Consider the following 20,647-nt stretch of genomic DNA (forward strand, 5'->3'; position numbering starts at 1 on the left):
TCCAGTTTTGGCTCTGTTTAGCCTTTTCCGATGACCTATATAAATATTTTGGTTTTAATAATCTATGTAAATTGTTTAACACAAGGTTAAGACTAAGCCAGTATGTCAGTATTCTCTGAATGTTGGTTTAATGTCACCACACTCCTAGGCCAACGCAGAAGGGCTCACATACTCATCAGTGTCCATGACTTTCATAGGCTCGGTTCAAGGAGACGTGTCAAACACACGGCCCCCGTTTGCCAGCGCCTGCATTTGCATAATAATGAAGATGTTCACCAACCTTGACAGGAGCCATTAACTTCCTCATGGCCTGCCTGGCACATGCACCTCCCGATGGGCACCAGCCATTCCCCCTCTGCACTGCAATGCATTCTGGGAGGCTCCTCAGCCACCGAATTGTTGACGCAGGTCCCCGACACTTCCAGGAGCTGTGAGGAATCCGACCCAGTTATAGTATCCGGGAAGAGCGCCAGGTTCCTCACAATGAAGGGACACTTTTTGTAGAAGACCCGAACGGACACGAGGGCAATGCAGGCGCCCAGGTCTTGGAAGGCCAAGTAGAAGCCTTTCTTAGTGAGAGGCCCCACATTCCTTACTTCAGTGTTCAGCTTCATCACCCTGTCCCCCAGGTCCAGCTCTGTAAAGCTCTCGTCGGCCGCAATGGTGTCAATTTTGGTGTACTGGCTCTCATGTACGTTCCTGCCATCCTCGTCATTTGACTCATAGTAGTAGACGTTAAAAGTCTCTTTGCAGGTGCCCAGACCGCCAGGCAGGCTATTACAGTCCCTCAGGGTGAACTTGAGCTCCACAAACACTCTATGGGCACCTTCATTTAGAATCCAGTTCGTCTGTAGCCAGTTGTTCTGGTTGTGCTCCATGACCTTGCACACTTGATAGGTGTGAATGGGGGCGTAGTTTTCATCCACTTCTCCAATCTCTTCCCACTGACGAGCAAAAACAGAGAAATTAGTTCAAAAGATATGCAAAAATAAACGAATTACCATAGTAATTCACACATATTGATATCATTAGTAATTATTATTAATACATCAAACTGGCATTTGAATACAGTATCTAAAATCTGGATAAAAAAATAGGTTTTTGATTGTGCATGCAGCACAGAACCACAAACAATGTCAGAATACAAGGAACTGATATAGTGTCTCATGTTAAGCAGTGTAAGCTGTGAGAGCTATCATTGTGTAAAGCACTTGGGAGTGAACTTACATGTGTCTTCTGAGCTTCGTAATGTCGATAAAATAGTGACAAATCTGAAGAAAATATGTTTTCTTTGGGTACAATTTGACATGTACCTTTCCACCATAAAAATATTTAAGAAAATATTTGGTTTTGGTTTAAACCAAAACCTCAATCTCAAAATTATAGTAAAACAGTATACCAGACATCAAGCAACATATTCATAATTGCTTCATGTAATAATTTTCTGAGGTATCTTTTGAGCCACTAAACTCTTCACCACCACTGTGAATAATTCTGAGCCCTCCATTCTAGAGAAACATATGAACTTCACATCAAACCATTCTGAATGACCAATTATGCAGCTATATAAATATCAGAATAATGGTTAAAATGTCAATCAATAATGCAAAGTTGTATTTTCTTTACAAGTTGTAGAAAGTCTCATTTGTAATAACTTAATTAAAACTAAATAGCCCAAAGAATATAGGCATTTGTGTACATCATAAAAGGCTACAGTGGTTTATGTAAGTGTTATACAATAAAACCAACCTGTAAATAAATACGAGAGAATGCATGTACTTTACTGGTCTATCGTGATAATGTCGTTGACATTATTATTTTTTTTAGCTCTGTTTGTTTTATTTTCTACTCTCTACCTGTAAATATTCATAACAATATACCAGGCAGCAGAGAGATATGAAAAAACAAACTATCTATAACCTGCACAGTATAGATGGTCGTAAGAAAGCTTTTACAAAAGCAGAACTTCAAAATGCACCCAAACGGCCTGAGAGGGCCTCAGTGTTCAGGTATACTAGGTGATACTCAGGTATCACATTACTGCAGGGGTGAGACCGATTTGACACTCACTCAACTTCTGTCTTTAGTCTGTTTGTACAGAGCAATACACACTATATAATCTTCATGATGGAGGATCAGTTGTACAGACTACACCTCATGGACCTGACTTATATAACTCACTTACTCATTCACGGTAAGCAGGCTAAGAATTCTCCACAAGGAGGTGCTACTAGCACTTGAGTAGCTTTTAATGCTTTCATAAGCACAGGTTTTCATCAAAGTATTTTAAGCATATTTTGGCATACTTCATGAAAAAGATTAAATGGAATCTGCAAGTATCAAATTTAATTGCCAGATTTCTCAAAAAGTTTGTATGCTTGCTGGAGATGGATAAATATTTTGCTGGTAAAAAATGCAATATATTATGATCCTAATTATCTCACTCCCTCTCAGAGGTGTTTTTACAGATGTAACATCAAGAGTTTTATTATCTTGCACAAAGCTGATGGAATCGCAGCCTAATCTGCATAATCTGCTTGTGACTTTTTAGTTATTTGCTTGAATTTAACTCTACATCTGTGTGAAAATGTGGTTAATGACACTGTGCGTCCTTGTTAATAGTCCTATAGCATCAAAAAGGGTTATGCTATTGTTGAAACTTGTTTTAGTGCCATATAAAGCCTTGCTAAGGGTACAGTTTGGATGACAGAAGGAACTGTACAGCAGTGGAACTGTAGCACTGAGCATCCATTCATTCGTACACAACTATTTTTGTCTCTCGCAAAGCCGAGGCTACAAACATGAGCATGCACGGAATTACTTGCAAGCTAAATAGTGCATTATATGTCAAACAGGGAGTCGTTCCAACCACCCAAGGACTCTGCTTCTCCAGCTCAGTTCCTGCCAGACTCGCTCTCCTCAGGGCATAACACTGTGTACCTCTCTGACCACATTCACTCAGCTGTGGCCTTACCTTGAGTCTTAACTGAGCTAATTGCTGTAGGTGGTGTGTTACAGGAGCTGCATGAAAAGAACTGAAGGCTCTGAACTTTTCATACTGATAGCATGAGAAAATCCCTAGCGCTGTCATTGCCAATGAAAAAAAAAAACAAAAAAAATGTGTACACTGTGGAAAGTACCTCAACAGAATGATTCACACAAAGATCAAAATCATAAACAGCCTGGTTTAAACATGGTACTATAGGTGTCCTGCTTTCAATACAAAGTAGTAATGGTTGTCAGTAGGCCTATCACAATTATTCCATGATCACCTGAAAAAAGTTTTTAACTGGTCGCATTTTAATTACATTAATTTAAATAGAAGAAAGCAGGAAACACTATATTGAGACCTGCCATGGATGAAAACGCTAAAAGTTCTTACTTGACATGCCATGCTATAACACCGTTAGAGGGCAGCAATGAGTAATGTTGATTTATTTGAGCTTGAGCTGTTCTGCAATCAGTTTGGAGGTACTAAACATAGATATCATCAGAAAAAAATTAAAAACATGATCATAATTGGCCTAGTCATCAGAGAGATAAAAACAAACCTGCTGTACAGTGCGTATAACTATTACCGCACAACTTTGTATTTCTAAAGTGGTGACTTTACAGGAGGAGAACACTAATGTAAGATATTAGCATAGCTATAATAAATTGAAACACGAATTATTTTTAAGCCGATTTTCATTAGCAGTCATAAGATAACTTTTCAGAAAGAAAAAACTTTCTTTAAATCTTTAAAGATTTGGTGTGAAATGGTTTACTGCAGACCAGTGTTCTCAAACCTGTTACAAACTTAGAGAAAGAAAAAGTTTTATTTTGGTACTGTTTTGTCTTGCATGTAGCCCTCTGCCACACATGGATTTTAAAAATTATGTTTTAGGACAAAACTATCATAAAACAATGTCTTAGTGATCATGCAGCATATTAGCATCAATTTAATGTAATATCTTTTTTTGTGATATGGCTTTTGGAGGCATTAAACACTTTAGATGTCTGGTACTTATCACCACAGAGAACAATCCTGGAGCAGGAAATTTCTCTAGAATGGAGCATTTGACATCCATACCAGTCTGAATTATGCATAATTTTAGAAACAACTATGGAATTCTGCTTATATAAAAGTTAATGTGCTCTAATTGTACCCCATATAACTTTGAACCATTTCTATTAATCCATTCATCATAAAATGGTATAATGTAAAAGGAAGCTAGACATTAAATTAAAAAAAGACTGTTTTGATATGACAGCGATGATAAGACCATGATGCTGAAAATATAAATCAATATAAAAAAGGAGTTCAAATACAATACACTTGTAATCACATTAAAGGAAAAAACAGCTATAATCAAAAATCAAAAGATTTATTAATGACAGCCAATTGTGGTTTTAAGTTCACTCGAATATGCTGCACTGTTTTGACCTGCAAGAAGAAAACATGTCTTCAAATTATAAGAAAAACCATTACAGCTTCCAAAAGCGTCCTCTAAGGTAAAACCATAATGGCCATATTTACACACTACACTCCCTATTTTTCATGGATGCTCTAGCGTGAGCTGTATGATCTATTATCCTGGTTATAGTTTGACCACATTTCCTCCTGTCATGGTGGACCCTGAGTGTAGTTCAGAAAACACATTAGTAACACCTCTCTCATTTTTCTCCCTCTCTTCATAATCAGCCACTGTTCACGGCAAATTTCCATTTCATTCCAGCCGACCAAATGTCCACATTATGGGGTTTGAAGCTCATTCAGCCATAAATGATTATATTCCTCTAATAAACAGAGGAGTCCTCTCAGATGGCCCAACTGGGCTGCGTTAATGCATCCAGCACAAGGGGCTGGGAGGGGGTGAGGGTGTGGAACACGCTTATAAAAATCTCAGTGAACCACAGCGAATGGGATCCTTCCATAATGTGCTCCTGTCTGCCTGATCATGATCTGGTAAACAGCGCGGGTGAGTCGGCAGACGAGTGAGTGGAGTGAGAGACCCATGGGGTGATACAGGCCCACCCATTAACCCTTAAAAAGCTTACCTCAGGTCACTAGCAACCTGTTACCTCCCCCTCCCACCTCAATTTTTCCAGATTAACAAAATGTAACAACATACATTATATTCTGTTATTCTGTTATTGTTTTTAAAGCTTTTACATTATCATGCCAGTTTGTAGCTGTGTTAGATTTAAACGTCAACGTATGAAGGAATGTTTGAGCATTTCAGGAATACAGTAATACGCAAAAGGTTTGAACACCCAAAATCAATTTCCATATTTTGATGATTTTCTAACTGAAAAATAAAAGTTAATACATCTTCTACAGAGAACACACATTTTAATGCACAATTTCTCTTTACTTGCTGAGTTTAAAATATTGGTAAAAAAAACCTTAAATATAAAATGTGTCATAACCTTTTCAGAAGCAAAAGTTATGGCCCACATGATTGGAATCGGCCGATTTATTATTTTGATTTTGGTCAATTTGAGTTGAGTTTTATGATATAAATAATGTGAGGCAGGTAAGTAGATTCATACTTTATTTACCTGCTGATACAGCATCTAGACCAAAATTTTATAATGTAATTATGCATGACTCCCTATGCCAAATAACCAGTTGCTTCTTTTTGCCAATGTAGTACTTTATTTGCTTCTTTTTATGGGCATAAACTGATTTTTCTTTCATGGTTATAAATGCTAGTCTGGCCTGTTAAAGATCAAATAATGTTGTTAATATTGACAGAAAGTACTGGAAATGTACTAGCGCATTCCATGTATTATTTCAGGCTGCCCTGGGGTGAACACTGAATTTAAAAATCAACCAATTTGGCTGTAAAGAAATCAGAATGGGACATAAAAATATGTGATCGGTGGCCCTCTAGAACAACCTAGTGCTGTCAGCCAAGTTTTTGGTTAAGTAAAGTGACAAAACTATGAGTTACATGCTTACTGTCACTTACATAAGTTTACAATTTCAATTCTTTAACCTTTTTACAAATGTTACAGAACATAATTTTGTTTCCCAGAACAGAATTTCAAAAGTGATCAGCTAAACAAACATTAATAATATCAAGCAATTCTTGGTTTTATTTAACATATATGTAAGTACAGCCATTAAATTGTGAAATAAAATAAATAACATACAATACAAAAAAGGAATAAATTAGCAAAAAGAAAATTAAAGAAACAAACTTGTGAAAAAAATAAAACAGCCCATGGATGCATGCATAGTGCAAAAGTCAGCTGGGTGTACAGAAAATGTGCATAATACTTATTTATTACCATAACAAAAATTTTGTTTCAGTTAGTTCTATGCTGGAAGCACAGCCATTAATAAACACCCATCACTGCAACTGACTGGTGTTGTTAAACCCAGTTTAGTTGTTGTCCTATTTAATTTTTCATCCTAAATTATTTTTAAATAGTTTTATTCACTGCTGTTCTCCCATCCCAAGTGTTTTACAAAGCTCAACTTGTTTACATTGAAGTATGTAAGCATAAGAAAACAGTACCACTACAGTGTACTGAGCTCACTTCTGGAGACTCCAGCATAAACAAAAGAAAGCTGTTCTCTCAGTTTTCTCAGATGACTCATGTGTAAAATGAAAGCAAGTGGTGAGTGAATTAGGAGTCTAGTCTGCTGTGGATGAACCAGTGACCTTGGCCCAGCGCTGCGAGCGAAGGGACAAATCCTATTATAGTTAATATAGCGGTAGAGGAAGTAACAGGTTGGGCATGGCCTTAAGACAGCTTAAATACAGTCAGCGGCGTGCTGAGGTGCATGAAAGAGGAAATGTAATTCCTCACCAGTATGATATGCTATTACTGAGCTCATATACATTTTAAGCTACTGTCATTTTATGATACTGTACTGTCATGCTGGTAAAGAATGGCAATGTAGGTCATTTTAAAACTCACAGCTGGAATATAGAGCAGCTCTAGTAGCTGAGTGTTTTTGACATTTGCTTTAGACCAGTCAACGTATAGACATAGCAGATAAATTTATATGTTGACCATGATCACTAATGGTAGTTGGCCAGCTTTTTGCTAACAATATTCGCTTTCATTGGCCTGCAGAGGTTTTTCCCTTTATAGCTCAAATGAGGTCATTCCAAGCTCCAAGCTCTAACTTCCCACTTCCGAGTTGAGTCAAATGCAGCGTTAAAGCGGGGAAAACACAAAATGCACATGACCACTGTTCTCATTGGCTGCCCTGTATTTTGCCATATTCAAAAAGCAATGTGGGCTGAAACATTACTTATCAGTCCAAAGTGAATGGTTGGGTTACTGTACTCTAAATAGGCGTTTATACATTCATACGCAAACACTTCAGTACCCCCCCCCCTCCCGGTAGGAAGACATATTTTCTTGATTTTCTAAATGAAAGTAAGTTAACATATCCTGTACAGCAAAAAAAAAAAAAACTTAAATATGACCATATTTTAATGCACAATTTCCATTAATTTGCTGACTTTAAAATATTGGAAAAATAAAAAATAAAAATACAGTAGAAAATGTGCCAGATATTTTCCACAAGCCCTGTTTTATGTTCCAAAATATGTTTAGTTTAACAAATAAACATAGATAAAAAGTAAATTTATTGCCATTAAAATGTGTGTAGAAGTGTGTCTCTGTCAAGGAACAAAATTTGACCAGATGTGTCCAATTTTTTGCATAGGACTGTATGTAAATGCATTGTTTTTTGGAACATCACAAAAATATTGCATTCAAAGTGAGCTGTTCAACATCATTTTTAAATTTTTTAACAGGAAGAAATGAGTAGTGTCCAACCATAAAAAGCCTTTATAACACTTTCACATGGGAATGGCTATCACTTACAGCCAATCTGTCTTCAGTGAAGTTGCCAAGCACAGAGGCACTCCAGCACTTCAGGCACAATTTAAAAAACGTCTTTGAACCATCACCATCCTCTTCTCCCGAATCTTCCCAATCCTCAGACCTCCTTTCTAGAGAGCCTCCCGCTGAGCCACTCTCTATGGCTCCTTCTAAATCCCTCACCTCCACTGGCCCACCCCGCTTATTTGCAATCGCTTTTTTACCCAGCAAAACTTCAGTTCTCTCAGTGTGAGCTCTTGTGTGCCTGAAGCACAAATTTACCCATGCACTTGAATCTCTGTTGGCATTGCCCCCCTTTCTCCATTGCTGTAGACAGTGCACCATGCAGAGAGATAAAGAGACTGAGAGAGCTGGGGACTGAGAGAGAGAGAGCGCACTCAAGCCTGGATACACGACCCACTGACTTTGAACCAATAACCAGTCATTACCTTCTATTTCCCAATGACCATTACTCAGACACCTGGCTTACCTCTGTCATTGAGGCCTACTGTTCAAAACAGGAGGAGCTACACAAAACTGATGAACAAGGCTGAAACAGACTCCCTGTGGTTCAAAACTGTAAGAAGCGAGTCTGTGTGTGTGTGTGTGTGTGCGTGTGTGTGTGTCTCTTTTTCCAAGACAGTTAAAGCCAGGGCATGGAGAGGATCATCTATTGAGGGTCACATAAATGTCTTTTCCCCTTTGGTTAGACTAAGAAAAAAAGAACAGTGGTTGGAGCCGGAGGTGCCCTAGGCCAGCACAAAGCCCGGATTTAGCTGAGCTGCTGTAAATCGCTTGGTCGATTTGGCAAAGCTGGGCTCAGTCTGACGCTCTGACAGTGGTTAAAGGGGCATAGAGCAAGTGCTGAAAACAAACTATTCCAACAGAAATGTTCAAAAGGTTTATCTCTCAATAGTCAGCAAAGGACCCAAGAAACATGAAGACTAATGGTGGGTGATGTAGTAAAAATATAACAGTGCAATATCTAAAGAAGGGCTATTATATTTTATATCAAAAACAATTTGAAAGTCAAATCGCAAGAGCTACAACATTGTCTTAAGCAGCCTGACACTGTCTTTATAACACTCTGCAAAAGTTGGCTCATTAAAGGAATTTATTCTATATAGAAGCAAGAACACCTAAGGATCCATTTGCATGCATGTTCTCTGCATGGTGAAATCGTTCTTCAGATTGATAAAGAAAGTGTTGTATATGGTTCTATATTGCACATTGTAAGGTTTACAGGTATGACTGTGTGTTTGTGTGTGTGTGTGTGTGTGTGTGTGTGTGAATGAGTGATGGTAGGAATGCATGTTTTATTTTATTTTATCTTTTTATATTTTAGATTTATTTGATCTTATTCCCTATATGTGAATATCTGTCTGATACTGTGCACTGTGAGCTTCTGCAACCAAAACCAAATTCCTTGTATGCATAGCATACCTTGCCAATCAATGAAGCTTGATTCTGATTCTGTTTCTATATAGAACCTTTTTGAAAATGGTTCTATATAGTACCAAAAAGAGTCCATCTAATGTTACGCTTTACATTATAACAACAGCAAAACTTGTTTTTTTTGGTGTTTTATAGAACTATTTACAAAAAGGTTCTATATAGAACCATATACAACACATTCTCCATCAGTCTGAAGGACTATTTAACCATGTAAAGAACTATTTAAGCATGTCAATGGTTCTTTGAGTGGTCATTGTTCTGTATAAAACCACTGTCTTTACTAAAGATCCCTTGAAGCACCATCATTGTTAAGAGTCAAGTTTAAGCAGGGTGATTTAACACAATAACACAGGGTATATAAAAAAAACACAAATATAATTTTTTTGCATACAATCAAAATAAATGAATGAAATAAGATAATGGCATAATAGACTAATATTCAATCAGCTGCTTGTTACATAGTTTATGCTGTTGCTATCAGGTATGCACCAATATGGGAGCTCCGGTATTTTTTCACTAATGCCTATACATTCATATTTATAAAATGCAGAAACTGGAATGAGATCCATCTGGATTAGCACTACAGAGAACATAACAATGTTCAATATCTCCTAAGAATTATTTTCTTCCAGAGTACAATAAATACATCATTAAATATGGGTTTGAAATCTTCCAACATGATTCTGATATCATGCTGCATCCCTAGTTACTATACACCATTACTGTTTACTAGCTGTACATAATCGGTCTTTTTATGACACATGCAGTTGTCAGTAGTAAGAAAAGTGTATTTTGATTAAATTTATCACATAATGATAACAGTAACATATCATCATATTGCCTACCCCTGATGCAGACTTAGAACAGAGCCAGACTGTCTCTCTGAACAGCTGCTGGGCTACACAGTCATTTGACCCAATTATACCGGAGACACTGTAATCATGCAGTCAACCGAAGAGACTTATACACTAGAGCAATGTGTCAGTGCATACAGAAATTAAGTCAATTTACATCCTGCTTTAGAATTTGTTGCCACTGCTGTCTTTAATTCAAAATCAAATGTTTGTTTTATTACAGATACCACAGAAAAGGCAGGCTCACAGCGGAAGATGAGCATCCATTCACAAATTGACACTAAAATATTTAAGTGCCGACATCAGATGCTTGAACACTCTGGTGTTAGCTCTCTCACTATAGAAGGCGGGCCATATGTTAGCATCTTGTGGTACACTGAAAAAAGTGACACATCTAATTTACTTGATTCAAATATTCAAATATCATTTGCACATGAATAAAATATATTACATCAACACTATAATATGTGGAAATGATGTACACATTTGAATCAGCTACATTCTGTGTTTGTGATCAGTTTTTTTTTACTGTAGATTTAGAGACAAATTAGTCAGAATCTTCATATTGCATTTATATTAATAGTGTAGTTATTCTAGTGTAGCACTGATTGCCTATGTTTAAATATATTAAAGCATATTAGTTAAATGATTATTGTACATTGTCTCTTTCGTTCAAGCCAGATTCTCAGACTATTCATCTCTCACGACAAGCAGGTCAAACTTCATTCAAAGACTTTCATGCACTTTTTCCTTCATCCATTAAGATGAATATCTTCTACAGCGTATTCTTCATTCTGGCTAAAACTCTCAGCCTAGCCCCACTGAGCGCTTGCTGCTGAGCGACTTTCGTGTCAATGAGCGAGGAAACACTACGACTGCACAACTTCATCTCAGTTGCCACTGAGAGTGACTTGAAAAGAAGCTGCCTTGGCTTTATTTGGCACAGATTTATGTCTCCCCAGATGCATCACACGCTGAGTATCACGCAAGAACGTTTGTATTCCCATGTGAATGGAGGAATATTGGTGCGCGTAACAGGTGTGCTAGGAGCTGTGAGAGCACATTGTTGGGGCTGCATTGTTGCAGTGGAGGGCAGGTGCAGGTAAACACAATGCTGGGCCTCTCCCTGCACTTCACAACAGGAAGCCGAATTGAGCCGTGACAGCACGCTGTCAACAGCGACTACAGGCTGCGCACACACACAACAAAGGCTGCTCTGCACCCGCAGGGACCGTACCGCTACACACAGAGAGAGAGGTGCCATGAGGAGCGAACGTTCACACAATACTGGCACACAACACAGCCAATAAACAATGCTCGTGGAAGTGATAAATCCATTTGGAGTGAAAACACAGGCGCTGATCTAAACATAAGGCAAATGGCTTTTCATGGCATGAAGTGACTAAATTTGAAGGGAACATGATCCCACAAAGCCACTTCTTTTGAGTTTAAGTGGATATATTAAACACACACACCCACACGTTTGTTTTAATGCAATATCAGGATGTGGGGTCACATGTAGGTCCCATATGTATTATATATGTAAGCCAATAATAGTCCATACAAATTGTTAGCACCTTTATGCTATAATAACAATAATAATACACCCCATATGTATTAAATATGCAACTAGGACTGGGCACTATAGCAAACCTACAACATCACGATACGTAAAGACATTCATAATTAACAATATGTATCATAATATTTCTGAGATTTGATCAAATAGAATAAATAGAATACTATCAAAACTATGAATGACTTAATGTTTCACAGACTGTGCTGCCCTAAATCCAATGAAGCAGGACTAATTTTTTTCTCTTTTTAATAAGACATGCACTTCTTCAATGCTCGTTAAGCACACATGATATTGACCATATACTCAGAAAAGCATCTTGTGACATACTGTGACATAGTTTATGACATCACGACGATAAAACATTATTACATTAAACATTATAGACATCGACCCTGACGGAGAAGCGGTTTAGAAAATGGATGGATGGATGGATGGATGGATGGATGGATGGACATTATAGACAATGAAAAAAAAAGTTAACTAATTATACTTACAACTAATATGGAACATATTATATCACTGCTGCCAGAACAAAACCTTGTATCTCCAATATGGCAATTTATAGGAGAAGGAAAAAAAAATACTTTACTTTTGATGTAAGTCAGTGGAATCAGACTTTTTTCCAGATAATTTCAGGCCATTTCTTTTGGTCTATTCATCATGAAATTTAACACCAAATGTAGGTGGCAGCAAGCATTTTCATATTATGTGAAAAACTGAAAATGGGGATATGAGGTTTTGGTCCAACAGCAACCAGATTGCCTTTATTACAGCTTCCATTGTTTTGTGGACATCTTGCTTTCAGTTTTTCAGTTTTTTAAAACTGTGTCAAAATTTTATGATGCAAAAATCTTGTTACGTTAACTTACATTAGAGTTTCCTTTCTCCTGTATAGTTACTTTTTTGGGATATAAGTTTTTTTTTCTCCTGACAGTGGCAATATGTAAGTAACTGTATGTACTTTCTGAGCCTGTTCCTAAATCTAACCCTAACCTTAATCTCAGTAAGCAAAAAAGAAATGGTGTTAAAGACTGAAACAATGAGGTTTTGTAAAAATCACTTCACAAAAACAGGACTTGTAGCCCTGATTATCCCTTTTTTCACTGTTTCAGTCCTGAACATGTACGAAAACAAACACGCACAGAGGCACACTCACAGGTCTTTGACAGATGGCCCTATACATAATTGTATGCAATGCTTTGTTAATGAACTGTATCGGCACACTTGGACAGACTGATGTCATCATGATCAGGTGTTGCAATGATGACGTCCTTTGTTTTACATTTACATTTACGGCATTTGGCAGACGCTCTTATCCAGAGCGACTTACCGTTTGATTATTTTTACACAGGTAGGCGAAGGTGGTGTTAGGAGTCTTGCCCAAGGACCCTTATTGGTATAGTGTAGGGTGCTTGCCTGGTGGGGGATTGAACCCCAGTCTACAGCGTAGAAGGCAGAGGTGTTAACCACTACACTATACAACCACTTGTTTTACTGTCAATTACAGCTTGTCTATTATTTGCTAACCAAAAAGACACTGATGGAGCCAAAAGTGGGCCACATTTTTGTATTTGTAGCTTTTCTTTGATCTTAGTGACTGAAACCCATACAATCAGCATCCCAACAGTATTGCTCATCCATACTGCTAAAGTGTGCTTCATATTTCATTCACTTTACAACACTGACTGTTTTATCACTGCATTAAATCCTCTGTATAGCAGTGCCTCATTATTCAGCAATGATTACATTCACGGTGACTCTATGAAATTAGAACAAAGAGCTGAGTTTCTTCGGTCATGTCCCTTTAAGAACAATACAGCTCTCTTCTCTCTCTCTCCCTCTCTGATGTGTGCGTGTTCTATTATTTTTCACTTTGAATCTGTCTTTGGTCACTCGAGGGAATTGGGAGACCTTGAGATGTTATCCTCAGCCCAGTCTTAATGCAGTGTTCAGCGAGAGAGTGTGTGTAACTCACCCCGTTCTTCGGGTAGGCTATCCATCCTAGGTCACCCATTACAGACCGCGAGTCCAGCAAGTTCACTGCAAGAGAGCAGGACATAGGGACCAATCATAAATCTGCTGCAGAGCTTTAGAGTATATAACACAGTTTATATTTACAACAGATTCACATCCTGCAAATCATGATTTCTTATTCATGATAAACTGGTGCAAACTTCGTTGTGTATATGAATGAACACCTGTCAAAATCATACAGTACAAAGCTTAAACATGGGCTCACACTCATATCAGTTTCACAGTAGTTGTTAAATACAGATCGGCAATATGGCAAGAATTTAGCATCATGGTGAGGACTGTCACAATCCTGTAATTTTAGTTGATGAATAACTGTCATTAAAATTTAACTGACTTTTCTGTTCACTATACACTATTAAAGTGCAAGCCTAAAGTGGCCAAATAAGCTGATTAGCTAACTCCCTAGCATTGATACTTAGTAGTTCTCAACTTCAGACAAAACTAAATCTTATATAAACCCAATCTTAGTCAAACATTATCCACCACTGCCCTCAAAGGGCGTTATGACACTAAGTCAGAAGAACTTTTGTTGTTTTTGAAAGACCCATAACGTGTCTTCTCCTTCTTCATACACAAGTATTTTCCTCAATCCAACTAATGAAAAAACACTCAGTTCACATTCTGTTTGTTGTGATATAAACATATAAATGCAAACAGAATAGAATAGAATAGAATAGAATAGAATAGAATAGAAGGAAAAGAATAACAGCCTGCTAAAATAATTGAGGTCTGGTGAAATAACTGCAAACAGGTGATAAAATGACGTGATATTTCAAAATATTTTCATGATACAAAATCAAATTTTTTTCGTTTTTCTGAGGTTTGATACATTGGAACTCATTAGTACCACATTTATTTATTTATTTAATCATTATTCCTTCAAAGCCATGACTACCTATATTCATATCTACATCCATAGTTAACAATGAAATAAGACAATAACTATGAAATCCAGTTAAACAGTTTGCTCTCTTTGTAATGACACATGCAGTCAGTCAGTGCTCTTTAAGCATCCACGATATGCTCAGAAAAGCATGCTGTGATGCAATGTTTTGTAATTCATCATGAATATAGTCACATCCCACCCCTAATTCACAGAATGTTTATAATAGAACTACTGAATAATACATCTGCCGTTTAGGGGGTAAAAATCTAAGCTGCAGTCTAAGATTACACTGTCTAAAAAAGAATAAAAATGAATAGAGAAATGCAGTCTTTCTGGAACAGGATCTGTCTTTTTGCAAGCAAATATACAACAGAAGAAACGTTCCTGTCTACAATGTTCTAAAAGGGAACTGTGGAAATGTGCAGTATGTATGCAGTAAATGCCAAAGCATAGATAAATGGCGCTGTTTCATTATCAGTTCACCTGTGCACATATTCAAATTACCCACCGTGGTCTTGCTACAGCTGGAGTATTCTGCAAATGACTGAGGCCACCGCTAATTAGATGACCTTTGGAATCGCTGTCTGATCGTCACTGAATTGGACTTTAATCAGGGGTTACATGGCTGCACCGTTTAGTGACTGTGAAACTAATACAGAGCACCCACAGGCAGCTCAATAACAATGCCCACCTTTAGCAAATATTATTAAATTACAGTGACGGTGAAAAAAAAGTAGATGGTCATCAGGAATAAGCGAGAAAAAACTCCACAGATCAAACTTTTAAAGAATACTTTTCACAAACACAAACATACAGTGACTATAAAGCTGAGGACCCTCTTTTCTGCACAATTACATGTGCATGCTTGATTTCTCTGACCAAAAAACAGGCAGTTGGTGAACAGTCCTTCGTTGGCTAATGGAGCACTTTTGAAAGCAGTGTGAAATCTGTCTCTTTGTGATCTATTTAAAGTGCCCCGGGTTTTGGATGTGATGCACTTGAATGACAGTAACATTATTGGTGTACATTGTTCTACTTAAGATGAAATATGTCCTGGGGAGTATCACATTGATCTAATTAGGACAAAAGCAGAAGTTTAAAGTACTGAACTAGATCACGCTGGGGAGGTTATGTCCGTCCTACGGCAAATATGAAGAAGTAAATGGATGGAGTCAGTGCTTTTAGCTTGAGGTGAATTATAATAAGGCACTATTGTGACTGGCTAATCTGCAAGAGACAAAGAGAAGGGTATGCAACCATGCCTAAACACCACATTCCTATTTGTCGGTGGCAAAAAGATTCAAACAAAAGGCGAAGTAGCTGACATACTGGTATTTTGAGAAGAAAAAAGTGTTCGGATTGCTTGGAAAAGATGGCAAAAGAATGTGTCTGACTAAAACGTCCAAATGCAAACTGTGGTTGCGTCCTCGTCCGCTCTCATTCAGATTAGCAAGGCAGATCGGAGTAGAGGTCACGGCTCCACGAATTCAGGGAGTTTGTTAAAATTCTGCAGGGGTGAAGCTGGCGTGACTTTCAGGGGAAGCGTTATCCCGCCTCATCTGCCGCGCCTTTGTGGACGCCGATGGAGGCACACAGCTGCCCCGTGGCCCACCATTCATTGTGCCATCGTCAAGCCTGCAATCAATCATGCTCTCCACATACCTGTCACACACCGTCCATATGCTGACTCCAACCGCTCATTTGAATATTTACATATTCCATAAGAATAAGCGTTCTTTGACAAAATGACAAATAGGACCACATCAATTATTGTTACGGAGAATTTCAGGAGCTGTTGGGAGAAAAAAAACCTGCATCTCTGAAATGGTAACTTTGCAGGAGAAGGACAAAGATGTTCTCAACTTTTATCTTCTGTAAGTTAGTGTGTTCAGATTTTAAATCATTTTGACTGTTTCTATTGATCCGGTCATCATGAAAGCTGCGCAAAATGGGCAGGTTGTTTGAAATTATGCAAAAAAGAAATAAACATGATATAATATGAGAGCACAAGCTTGGTGACATGTCCCGTGGAGCGTATTCGTGTGAAACAACTGAGACGCTCTTTTGTGATTTTAAAATGCAGCCCTACATAACTGCCCCCAGCTGAAGAAGCGAGCGTATACGAGTCTACTGTATAGTTGTGTAATGCCGAAAATGATGCATAGATGTCAGTGTGTGGCACAAGCTGACAGAAACAGGTCTTTGGGAACTGAACGCATTCGCCTTTGTCTCATTCTTCACTCCTGTTTACTGCTGACGGCCATATTTCACACATACATTTTCATATTTAACACAAAGTCAGCTATTTTTGAAGGAAGACGGTGACTGTATAATGCAGAAATATACGTGCACTGACACACAGGCCAGTCTGGCAGTATATTGGCTTTGCTCTGTTGGTTCAAATGCTCGAAGTGTACAAAAGGTTGGAATATAACTTGATAGTTATAGTTGTGACTTTCAAACAGGTTTATAATCTTGATAATCTTTTGAGATTGAAGGAGCAAAACATCACCTAAAAGTCTGAGCCACCTGACAGTCCTGACAGCAAAAAAGGCTCTATATAGTAGCAAAAAATGTTCTGTGACTGTGAAAGTGGAGCCCTTTAAGGAGCCCTTAAAGCAGCATATATAACAGGTTTTCCATCATTTAACCATACACCACGTACTTTGTATGGTTAAAAGAAGTACAGGACGTTCTTTACATTATCACCATTCTCTACATAACCACTGCCTTTGTTAAAGAACTCTTAAAGAACCACCTTTCAAGGGGGTACAGCCATTCAAACCAGTGTATGATGTAACTACTTCTGATTTCACCACAAACTCCACATGTTCAGAGAGCGAGAGTGAGCAAAGCAAAGCCCTCAGTGCTGAATGAACACCTACTGTGCTGAATGAACCCTTCCGATGCTCATCTGTGGGGAGTGATTGGTGTTAGTTCAGTTCTTGGTACTGCTTGGTACAGATTCCACTGCATGCTGGATAGTGACATTAGGTAATATGTACTATCAGAAAGCAGCCGTTTCTACCTCACTTGAACAGTTTCTCAGACCTGATAAGCACTTACCTGGGTACCTGTTATCTCATAAGCGAGAAAGCCAGACACTAATGCCTGTCAGCGCTCATTTAGAGCCACATGGAGTTCAAGCGTAGTGACATAAGTGGACACAGGTAATAAGATGGATTAAGTTTTCCCTTTTGACACTGTGGTGATTCTTCGGCTAGTTGGTGAGGAGGACGGCGTATTTGTATCTGTTCTAACTCGCTGTTACTGACTGACTGACTCCTGCTGAGACAAGACACAACAGCAGAGCCGTGAATGAAAAACACGTTAGATAAAACTGTATTAGCATTTTAGCTGTAACGTGCCACCGATAGCATGTTAATGAGAAACGCTCGGGTAACGCTACACAAGACAGAAGTGACAGACAGCTTTTCTCCCCAACTAAATGTTTCTCCCACAAGCAACACGCTCCGAGAGACTTTCGCCACGGATATGAGCAAATTTACACCGTTTATCTTAAAACAAAACGTGTTTCTCACCTTCGTTGCTGGGAATGCAGAGCGTCTCCAACACTGCGCAGCTGAAGACCCAAATCCATACTTTTATGGAGACCGTTTTGATGTAACTCCTCCGCGAAACCATACTCGTAAAGAGGGCTGAGGAAAAATGTATCAAATTCGTGTCGAAACCAGCGTACTGAAATGTAGGTTCAGTACTGAATCCTTTCCGTGTGAGGTGTTTTCGAAGACATGAGCGTTTCTGACGATAACTGTGTGGAAATGATAGCGCATTTGAACGGTGCGGGAGACGCTGACTGAGTAGAGAGGCTAGCAGGACGGTTGGAAGCTCGAGAGCTCGCGTTGTTGTTTTCCCACCCGTATTCCTGAAAGCCCGCCTCCTAGGGTGGGATTGGCTAATAGAGTCCTCACTCTTACGCCAATTGGTGGAACGCTTGAGAGTATGAACTACCAACCAATCCTAGAGTCCGGAGGCGGGGTTTCTCAGAAACGGGTAGGAAAAATATGAAATAACGTGCCGAGCTGTCAGACGGAGGCGGAGAAAAGCATGTCAGGTTTAAGTTGCTGCTTTGACTTTGGGGAAGCGGTTGTGCGGCTTTTAGACCTCAATATATTCCTTAGAGAAAAGCGAATCGTTTGAAGTAGTGAAATATCACTGAATTAACAACTGTACCATCTTAATCCAGTTGCTTTAATTAGGCTGCCTATAGGCTTTTCGTCCCCAAATACCCGTTAGCACACTGGTCGCTGGAGATTTTATAGGGCTCATATCGTGGAAAGCCAAAATGAGCTTTTTTATTGGGGGGGTGCTTGATTGTATTATAATATAGTTCACTCCTTAGTCCAAGTCATATGTGGCCATGTATAGAAGGCCATATATGGAAACTGAATAAATTTTGAATTAATTATTTTTGTGATGTCACAAAAACAATCATATATGCATAGATACACAACATCTACTCAGCCTACAGAGTTTACCATTTACATACATCCGTTTAAAAAAATCTTTTATTTTAATCTTTTTACATCATCAGCATGGTGGGTCACCTCTTCATTGGCATTTTGCGTGGTGGTCTATTAGAAGATGGTGTGAGATAGCTCACTGACACAGTTTGTTCATCATTACAAGTAATGATCTGTTTATTTATATCATCTGTCCATGACACAGTCAATTTTATGCTCATATTGTGGAAATACAGTGGTCAAAGTGGGGTGTGGGCTTTGAAATAAGAGCCTAGAAAAAATGATAAAAGGTTGGAAAAGCATTTTATTGACAAGGAAACATTGTGAAGTGCATGTTTTCCTTTGACCACACTGATCTGACAACACTTACGCATGAAAAATCACAACCAATCTAGAAACAGTGCTGCCGCTCTTAAGGTGCTTAGCAAAATACGTTCTGCCTCTGCCTCCAGTTGAGCAGTGCTGCTCCGTCTCTTTCATCTGAGTGATGATGCTACATATTCCCGCGCCTTGCCCTCTCGACACCTCCCACGCTCTTCAAAGCTTGCACTCATTCACCAGACGCTGAAGGAGGAACACACCAGCCAGCAGGAATCGCCTCTTCCCATTTGCACTCCTGAGTTTGAAGCTGACAAGCTAAAGGATCACAGCAGTGGCTTTGTCCTCAGACATCAGCAGAGACAGGAGGGAGGGAGCAGGCTCTAAAAAATTAAGCATTGTGCGAGCATCTCTCTGTTAGCGTGTGAACTGTGGAGCTTCCTTTGCATGATTCTCTGAAATCAGGTTGCTCAATTTAAAGCAGATGATGTGCACAAATCAGCTATACATCCTTGCCAAAAGGGTTCTTTGGAGCAATGCCATAGAGGAACCACTGTGGACCTTCCAACTGACGATTCTTTAAAGAGCTATGTTTGTGGATGAGATGTGTGAAGAACGTTTTTTGAGATTATGCAAAGGTTCTATATCTGTTTTCAGAAATGTACATGCACACAATTTGTCAGTATCTGTAAAAAAACAGAAAAAAACATATTTAACTGACAATGACACAGAAGCCTCAAACAGCTAAATATAATATCAAATCTTCCAGTATTTCATGTGTCCACTCTGCCTTTGCTACAACTTCCATTCTTTTCTGGAGACTTGCTTTCTGTTTTTCAAAAGAAACCTGCAGATGTTTTTCCACCCCTCCAAAGTTCACTCTTAGAAGTTGGTTGCATTTCCCGCTTCCTGGGATCCCCATAATCCCATACACATACAGTTATATTGAGGTCTGGACTCAGGGGTGGGCAGTCCATTCGAGTTTTAAGTGCTGTTTATAAAACAGATAGTTCCGTTCCTAAGATCTGATTAGCTGAGCCGCATTCGAAGCCGTTGTAAAATCCATGATACACTCACACGGCTTCATCATTAATATCACAGGCTTGAATGAAAGTACTTACAGTAAGAGTTACTGTGAAACGGCAGTATTAAAGTCTAAAATTGACACTTGAATGTCTTACACATTTCAAATGAAGTTCCTTCA

The 20,647-nt window shown here is 38.6% G+C and overlaps 1 protein-coding gene across 1 annotated transcript in view; it reads right to left on the bottom strand.

Annotated features, from left to right (window-relative positions):
• LOC108428864 (ephrin type-A receptor 5) overlaps positions 1 to 18,479 on the bottom strand; it is an 83,533-nt gene extending 65,054 nt beyond the window's left edge. Inside the window, exons 1-3 of the mRNA XM_017700209.2 lie at positions 18,184 to 18,479; positions 13,697 to 13,761; positions 281 to 944 (exon numbers count right to left, since the gene is read on the bottom strand). Of these exons, the coding sequence (XP_017555698.2) occupies positions 281 to 944; positions 13,697 to 13,761; positions 18,184 to 18,286 (832 nt within the window). The 5' untranslated portion in view covers positions 18,287 to 18,479. The remainder of the gene's footprint in view (positions 1 to 280; positions 945 to 13,696; positions 13,762 to 18,183) is intronic.
• Positions 18,480 to 20,647: the final 2,168 nt, after the last annotated feature.

The sequence above is a fragment of the Pygocentrus nattereri genome, chromosome 18 (genome assembly GCF_015220715.1).
Source record: "Pygocentrus nattereri isolate fPygNat1 chromosome 18, fPygNat1.pri, whole genome shotgun sequence".
Classification (NCBI taxonomy): Eukaryota; Metazoa; Chordata; class Actinopteri; order Characiformes; family Serrasalmidae; genus Pygocentrus; species Pygocentrus nattereri.